The sequence below is a fragment of the Lactuca saligna genome, chromosome 6 (genome assembly GCF_052625555.1).
Source record: "Lactuca saligna cultivar CGN05327 chromosome 6, ASM5262555v1, whole genome shotgun sequence".
Taxonomy (NCBI): domain Eukaryota; kingdom Viridiplantae; phylum Streptophyta; class Magnoliopsida; order Asterales; family Asteraceae; genus Lactuca; species Lactuca saligna.
Genome location: NC_136422.1, coordinates 106,932,964 through 106,942,197, shown reverse-complemented (window position 1 = coordinate 106,942,197; position 9,234 = coordinate 106,932,964). Strand labels below are relative to the sequence as shown.

General features: G+C 33.2%; 1 protein-coding gene across 1 annotated transcript; it reads right to left on the bottom strand.

Moving 5' to 3' along the window:
* Positions 1-1,408: 1,408 nt before the first annotated feature.
* Positions 1,409-8,309, bottom strand: LOC145001088 (Galactosyltransferase family protein). The gene is made up of 8 exons (XM_078960417.1): positions 8,033-8,309; positions 6,453-7,273; positions 5,934-6,187; positions 4,564-4,848; positions 4,077-4,205; positions 3,161-3,337; positions 2,659-2,766; positions 1,409-1,912 (listed from the first exon to the last, which is right to left on the bottom strand). The coding sequence occupies exons 2-8, from the start codon at positions 7,177-7,179 to the stop codon at positions 1,706-1,708; spliced, it is 1,887 nt and encodes a 628-aa protein (XP_078816543.1). The 5' UTR covers positions 7,180-7,273; positions 8,033-8,309; the 3' UTR covers positions 1,409-1,705.
* Between the last annotated feature and the right edge of the window lie 925 nt (positions 8,310-9,234).

Sequence of the window (9,234 nt, the reverse complement as noted above, 5' to 3'; positions counted from 1 at the left end):
GGATAGTGAGAAACAGGGAAAAGAGACTGATAGGACTCAATCAGGATACATACTTGGATAAGGTACTAAAGCGTTTTATTATGGAAAATTTAAAGAAAAGGGAGTTGCCAATCCAAAAAAATACTAAGCTGAGTAAGACTTAGAGCCCGAGTACAGAGGCAAAGATAGTTGATATGAGCCGAGTACCTTACGCTTCCGCAGTCGGTTCTATCATGTACACTATGACTTGTACTCGCCCTGAAGTGGCCTTCGCTTTGAGCATGGTCAGCAGATATCAAGGGAACCTTGGTAGAGCTCCTTGGATTGTAGTTAAGAATATTCTTAAGTACCTACGAAGGACCAAGGAATGGTTTCTAGTCCTCGGTGGGTGTGATGACTTAAGGGTACGAGGGTGATTCAACGCTAGTTTTCAGACGGATCGGGATAATTACCGATCGCAGTCGGACTGGGTCTTTACCCTTAATGGAGGAGCAGTAACTTGGAAAAGTTCCAAGAAGGAGATCGTAGTTGATTCAACGTGCGAATCGGAGTATATTGTGGCAAGTGAAGCGTCAAAGGAGGCTATATGGTTGAAGAAGGCTATATGGTTGAAGAACTTCATTGGAGACCTTGGAGTTGTGCCATCCATAAAGGAGCCAATGGAAAATTTCTATGATAATGAAGGAGCGGTTACCTTAATCAAGGAACCGAGAGATCATGGCAGATCTCGACATATCGATAGAAAATACCACTTTATCAGACATCGGGTAGAAGAGGGACTCCTCATTGTGAAGAGGGTATCGTCAGAAGAAAACCCAGTAGATCCCCTTACGAAGGGACTGAGTACGGTCAAACACTTGCAGCATGCTAGGAGCATTGGGCTGAAGGATGATACAATTTTGGATTAGACAGATAAGAAACGTGCAATAGATAATTTGTACTTGACATTTGATGAATAAATAAAGTTGTGTTATTTATGAGTAAAGCTACTATCGTGTGTTGGTTACTTATCTATTGTTTTAATTTTGCATGTTTTGACTTCCTGAATAATAAGATTATTTGAACAGTCCACAGTCATTCATATTTTGAAAGTAGATGTGAATGAAGACTGTCATGAATTTGTTTGTAGGTTGTCTAAAAGGTTTTGGGCATAACAAAAGTTTGCTACAAAGTTCATGAGTGCTTATGAATATGATTTGAGCCTTGGAATAAACCTGCGCAAATTAAGGACCAAATGCGCAAATTACCCCAAACGATAAGGACCATTCGTGTAATTTACTCTTATTTAAATAACCTAGCAAATTGATTTTACAAAAGTTAAAAACCAAACCTATAATATAAGAAGCTCGCTCAAGACTAGTGAGAGACCTAATTGTAAATAATGTTTTTTAAGAGAAAAATAAATAAATATTACCAATATCCTACAAAATAGTTCAAAACATTCATATTCAATTGTTTAAATGTTTTAATAAGCTCTAAAAATAGAAACTCCTTCAAATATCTAATTGTTCATCGTTTTCTACTCTACTTCGCATTCTTCAATGATACGAACTCCATCTTCTACAAACTAGCATGTTACGATAAAGAAGAACAAAAAAACTATGAAACATGAAAGCCTACAGAGGTCCACATGATTGCCAAACGTACCACCACTTTACACAAGAATGAATACAACAACAAAGCATGTTACATTCAAGACTCAAGAGTGATTCTAAATTTCTAAATCTCAATCACAGCAATCAGGTTTGTGTTCTTTCTGCATCTTCTCCCACAAACACAAAACCATTCTTGGATTCTGGTAATGGGCAAGTATGTAATTTGGCTCACACCCAGCATTGTAAAACCGTTCATCATTTTCATATTGTACTTCACGAACATGTTTCTTGAACTCTTCAATCCAAATACCCATAGCAACATCTTCTAGTTTGAAAAGCTAAAAAAGGAGTGAGGGGTAGTTTCGTCAATATCCCATCTCAAAAAATCAAAAGCTTAGAGCATCTACAACTGGAAAGCTTTTTGGTGGAGTTTATTTATGTAAAAAGCTCAATATATCTCCACAATATGAGAGCTTTTTCAATTTGATAATTTATGGGAATGGGACCCACTAATTTTGTTTATATCATTGTAATGTTGTTTGTATTAGTTGTATAAAGTATAAACACCTATGGGATGGGAATGGGACCCACCACAATCATTGCAATAGCTTATACATTTACAAGTTATTTGAAAAGGCATTGAATTTTCTTAAGCTCCTAATGTGGATGCTTTTATCACTTTCGTTAATCACAAGAATCCACAACATATGATTCGGGCTAAATGCAAGAAATAACAAAGTACTTTCAATTTTAATTCTTATAAAACACATTTAACTTTGAAAAATCTACACAATTATAGGTTTGTACTTTCAATTCTTTCTTATTAGGACATAATACTCTCCCAAATCTAACCAATTATAGCAATGAGAATTGTTTTGCATGTAGATGACATGGCTATAATAGGATAGATTTCTAAAGTGCAATGCTGTAATAGAAAGAAATGAAAGTAGGATGCTATAATAAACAAATCAATGGAAGTATGCTACTATTTCTTGCATTTAACCCTATATGGTTCCTCTTGTAGATACTTTTTAAATTACCAAATTGCCCAAAGCAAAAAAAACAAAAAAAAAAAAAATCTAACCTTGAGGCTTCTTTCATGATGGCCTCGGACAATAAACTTTGCTATATCTCTTGAAATCACGTATCCCGGGCCATGTGCCCATGGAGGGTATGACTCATGTGGCCATTCCTGTCCAAACAACCAATTAAAAAAAACATATTCGTAAGGATGTGGGCCCCGTTTCCTACGCATGACATAACAGCTAACACATGGCCTTATATTGTTTATTTGTTTCACGCTAATGTTAATAGGACACAAATTGCAATTTCTTGTCGGATTAAATGCAATAAATAACAATGTACTCTCATTGATTTCTTTATCATAGCATCCGATTTTCGTTTCTTTTTAATTGCAATATTGTAGTTTGAAAATCTACCCAATTACAAAAAGCAACTCTCATTACTATAATGGGTATAATTCCTAATAAGAGAAGAGTTGAAAGTACAATGCTATGATAAAGGATGAAAACTAGCCCTATAAAGCATGTGTTTAGGTAAGGGCAAAAAGGTAAAAAGTAAAGTACCTCGGTGCTAATATACCATTTGTTGTCTTTGTCTCTTTGTGGTTTGGAATCAAGGGATACTTGACCATACAAGAGGCCATCTGAAGTCTTGGTTTTAAGACTAGCAAGAATCTCATCCACTCTCACAAAAGCATCATCATCTGTCTTCATTATATATTTTGCCGGGAAAATTTTCGTCTACAAATTATGAGAAAAAGAAATTGTCATGATACTTAAGGAATACACTAGTATGACATTTTTTCTTCCATTTTTATTTTTATTTTTGGTCTAAATGCAAATCATAGCAATGCATTTCCCTTTACTATCAATCATAGCATCCTATTATCATTTTATTCTATTACAACATTGGAATTTCAATTTTTTTTCTTATTATAGCATTATACTATCAAAGTACAATGCTTTAATAGAACAAAATATAAGTAGGATGCTATAAATATAGGGTTTAGGTCATTTTTGGTCACTTAACTTTTGGTTTTGTGCTCATTTGGTCACTTAACTATTTTTATGTTTTAAAAGGTCATCAAATTTTTGACTTTGTATTCATTTAGTCACTTAACTTTTGGTTTGGTCACTTAACTTTTAGATTTGTGCTCATTTAGTCACCTAACTTTTAAAATTGTGCTCATTTAGTCACTAAAATTTAAAAAAAAAAAAAAAAAAAATTAGTGACTGAATGAGCACACTTTTAAAAGTTAGGTGACTAAATGTGACCAAAACAAAAGTTAAATGACTAAATGAGCACAAAGCCAAAAATTTGATGACCTTTTAAAACTTAAAAAGAGTTAAGTGACCAAATTAGCACAAAATCAAAAGTTAAGTGACCAAAAATGACCTAAACCCATAAATATAATAAACAAATATATGAAACTACATTGCTTGTTCTACTATTGAACATTAGTTTATGAAATTAAATTACCCCCATAATGCAAATTGCAATGGTTTTCAAAGTTAGTAGGCTGTAATAATCAACAAAGGGCATCAATTGAACATCTTGATAAGCTTGAGCTTCTCTCCATAGCTCAAAGTTAACTTCCTTGTTCTTGTGCTGAAGTAAAAACATCAAAACAGAAATTGATTAAAACTAACAAAGGGCATCAACTGAACATCTTGATATGCAATAAATAGCAAAGTAATTTCATTCATATTGCAACATTGTACATTAAAAAAAGTTAAAAAAAAAAACTACCCAATTATAGCAAAATCATCTAAACACAAAGCAATTTGGGTAGATTTCTGTAAGTGTAATGACTCCTACAAAAAAAGTTGAAATCACAACGCTGAAAGTAAAACTGGGTAGCTTTTTAAAAGTACAACGACTTGATAAAAATAAAAGATTAAAAAGTAGAATGTTGTAATATAAATAAATAAAAAGTAGGATGATATAAATATAATGTATCACTCACGAGACCAATGAAAAAACGAACAGCAACCACTCCAGAACGAACAGCTTCATATTTCATCCAAGATCTTCTCAAAGCCATACGTCTTTCAAAATTATTCCCAGAAGAAAAAACTCCAATCAATAACAGAAGCCTCTTGCTTTTATTAGATATCAATGGAGCTTTGAGCTCCTCAAGATCAATAGCCATGTCAAGATTTTCAGACACTGGTAAGCCTTTAGCCAAGGTGGATATGATATGTAAACCACCTTTCAATCTAACCCCACTCACTAACCATGGTTCGAGTTTCTGCATAAGTAGATATAACATCAGTGTAGTAAGAAGGGTATTTGTGTCTTTTCACTAGATGAGAGAGAGAGAGAGATAGAAATCAATACGATGTCGTCCCATCTTTTTGGGTAGGAGAACGGATATACGTCTTTCATCGGGTTATCAGTTTAACCACTAAAGTGTTTCCTATCGTATTAAATCATTAAATTGTGTTTTGAACGTATTTAGAAAACATTTTTTCTAGGTTTTTTCCATTAAACTATTTTTTTTATGATTATTGTTATTATTATTATCACTTTTTTTTATGAAAATGTTCAATAAACCGAGAGGAGATACATAAAATAATAATAATAATAAAGTTGAGAATACAAATAATAATGAAATAATAAGGGTTAATCTGAAAAAAAAAACCTTATATTTTGTGTTTTTTACGGATTAAACCTCAAATTTATTTTTAGCCTAAAAAAGATCTTGTATTTTTTCATTTTTCCCAAAAAAACCCTCAAATTTGTATTTTTTTTCCGAAAAAAACCCTCAACCTTCTAAATGCTTCCAAATAAACCCTCAACCTTTTTAGTTTTTCTCGAAAAACCCTCATATTTTACAACTTTTTTTGGAAAAAAAATTGACTAAAAGGGCCAGATCGAAAGAAAAAAAATAATAAAAAAAAAAAAATACAAGGTCTTTTTCAGGCAAAAAAAATTGAGGTTTAATCCGGAAAAAAAAAAAAAAAAAAACACACACACACACAAAATATAAGGTCTTTTTTGAGATTAACCCAAATACCCAATAATAATTCATGATAATAAACATAAAAGATAATAGTTTAATTGTTCACTCCAGATAAAAATAATGTTGTGTTTTTATGTATTTAATATACAAATCAAAACCGAATAACCATGAAAAATGACTTTATTAAACAGTTCAAATAGCAGTTAAATCAATAAAGTCATGAAACTATGTTTGAAATTTCTAAATTTTACCCTTAACAAAAATGTCATTTTTTGTCACATTGACATTGTTCCAAATCCAATGCAAGTCAACTAGTCAAACATACTAAAAATAGTAATTGTAGCCTGAAAATCATCATACCTTAACCTTACCTCTCGATATGCAAAAGATGTTTCATGCCTTCCATTTACAGTGGTATGAAAGCCCTCCACACCCACCCAAATTGTAGCTGTAAACAAACTTCCATCCAAAAATGGAAAGTTTGAAACCATATGATTATTATGTCCACTTACATCTGAACCATTACTCGATTTGTTCTTATTGTTAACAATAAGCTGTTTAGAAGTTGAGTTTTCTTCCAATGAGCTTCCCATAAGTTGTTCATTACACTTTACAAGTCCATCAACTGAAATACAACCATGGAATTTATTATGCTATTTTCTTTTATGAAGATAACTATATAGCATTGTACTTCAAGTTCTTTTCTTGTTAGGACAATCTACTTTGAAAATTTTATCCAATCGTAAAAACTGCTTAGTATTTGAAAAAAGACTGTTCCTTTTTTGGTCGGAATGAGAGTAAATGACCATTTTACCCTTCCGTCTAAATATGATGAAAAAATGATTGTCTATTTTACACCATTAAGTTAAAAAGAAACATCATCTAAGTACCTTTTGCATTGTTTGGAGAACCATGAGTAGGACATCTTTCCTCTTTACCCCATCCAAATTCATAAGTCCATGTATTTTGAGCAATAAATGGCTCTTTTGTGAAATTATTTCCCGATAAAACCACATTATAGCTCAAAATCACATCCGCTTCCTCTTTCCCTTTCAATCCCACAAATTCAATTTGAAATCCATCTTGATTCCCCTTAGGTATAGCAATAACAGTAATGGAAGAATCCTCAATAAGTCCACAAGGTATAGAAAAAGAAGTAGCATTATTCATTGAAATAACCGAAAAACTACAATTCCTCTCCTTATTATCAACAAACTTAGAGGCTCTATTTTCATCAATTGTAGACTGTAGTTCTTTCCATGCCACAGCTGCTTCTTTAATCCCTTGAGCTGTCATGGGCAAAGAATCGGATCTAGAAAGTAAAAGACGCATTTGCCCCCATGCCAACAATGGCTTCCCTTCTTCTTCTTTAGGCATGTGAGTTGAGTTAAAGAGATAATTGAGTCCATCAAGATTAATTAAGCGTGGCCTTTTAACAAAAGTTTGTAACTTTTCCCCTTTTGGTTGCTCTGAGTTACTAAAATTGGTGTGTTCTTGATTAGGATGGAAGAATTCATATGAAGATTGCTTTTCGGGTTGTTTTTGGATAAAACTATAGCTAACAAGTAAAATACAAGCAAGTCCTATGATCAATACACCTCCTGTCCACTTCTTCATTCCTTAATTGCTTCAAAAGTCACATAAATCACATTTTAAATGAAATGTGGTATGATTGAATAATGTGTCTCAAATCACATAAACTGTGAGCACCCTGTAACAGAGAGGGAAAAAAAAATCAGTACTTTACTTAAAGATAGCATCTTTTGACACAGGAAGCATTTTGAGTATTTCTAAAATGTCTAAATAGTAAATCCCAACCAAGAAAACATAAAAGTATGATTCTTGTAGACCAATATAGTATATGATTATGCCTCGAATGTCTAAAATAACAAAATACCCTTTAAAGATCTCGAATTAAAGAGAAACACAAGGGGTAAAATATCATCTTCAATGGTTTGTAACCATACATTATCATTCTCTATAACTTTTGGTTCCTACATTCCATAAAGATTGCATTTTTTTTAACAGGAAACATTATGTATTTTGTGTACTTCTAACATGTCTAAATACCAACCAAGAAAACATAAAAATACGATTCTTGTAAAGCTAAATAGCGTACGATTCAAATGTCTAAAATAACAAAACACCCTTCAAAGACAAGTTAAGGACTAAGGAGAATCATAAGGGGGGAAATATCATCGGCAATGGTGTGTGAGCATAAGGAAAACTACTTAACTATAACTTCAAAAGATATAAAAACCAAGCTTGTAACTTAAAGAAAAAGAAAAATCTCTTTTGCCCAGAGTTCAATAGAATGGAGATTCAAAAGGACTTTCCAAAATGAGGAAAAAAGCAGACACAAGAAGCGATAAAGAGATGAACTTTATTGGTTCCAGCGTCTTATATAATGGAAAAATAAAAGGAGATAGAGAAATTTGTAAGTTCAAAACGAGATATGGTAAATGGGTACCTTGGATCTGGGATTTGTGTTGTAATTATCGAAGGAATGAAAGTGAATTGCTTTAAGTGAATTTCTCCGATTAAAAAAGAAGGTCTGTCAACTGCCTAACCAAGCTTCTGCTCACTGATCTTGCTACTTGCTACTTGCTACTACTTTGTTCCTCTCTCTTGTGTCGGAAGAGGGTCACAGTAATTGTAGATCTTCCCTTTGTCTTAACTTTAAACAAAGGTATGCTTTGAGCTGAAACTCACTCATGTGACACTTTCAACGTCTTGCTTTTTCCCACCTAATAATTTCGAGAATTTTGTTATGCGATTAAAGATTTCATGACATTTAAAAGAACTTTAAATCATTTTTCTTTTTTTAATGGGAACAATTTACATACGAAGTACTTATTTCTTGAAATTACCGGTAGTAAATACCAGGTAGATAAATGATTGTGATGCCACAGCTAATAAGTTAAAAGGGTAAATTACACCATTCGTTCTTCGTCCCGGTGTGAAAACACATGTTTAGTTTCTATTTTCAAAATTTAATTCAAATCGTCCCTCATATATCTTAAAATTGCACGCTTTATACCTCATTAGTTTGAATTTGCATGTTGTATCCTTTAGAAGACATAAAAGACTATTTTGCCCTCACTATTTTAATATTAATTAAATTATAATTAAATTTGTATTAAAATAAAAAGAAAATAAAATAAAATACCCCACCCCTTCCATTTCCTTTTCCCCTTTTCCTTCTACATTCCCTTTAAATCACAATTCACCGGACCACCACCACTCTTTTCACCTCTGAGGTTCCCACCATCACCGCTCTATTCACCTCCAATCACCAACGCTCTAAACGTCGCCGGAGAAGAAGATCAAGAACCCAATTGTCCCAGAGAAGAAAAAAGATTCAAATCGAAACACCGAAACGCCACCAACACCCACAGACTTCATCTTCCTCCGGCGAACATCACCTCATTGACCTCATCTTCCTCCGGTGTGCATCAAGAAACTCTTCTCTCTTCTCTAAAAGATCGACACCATCACATACACACAGACTCTCAATCTCTCTCAACTTCGTTGAACAACTCTCATCGTCGTCACCCCCTAAACTCTCTTTGGTCCACCATCCGATCTCCCAAATTCAAACCCCATAACTTAAAGCTATAGACAAACCTCACCACCCTATCGGTGGGTTTGGGTGGTTGTAGAAGCCGTTGG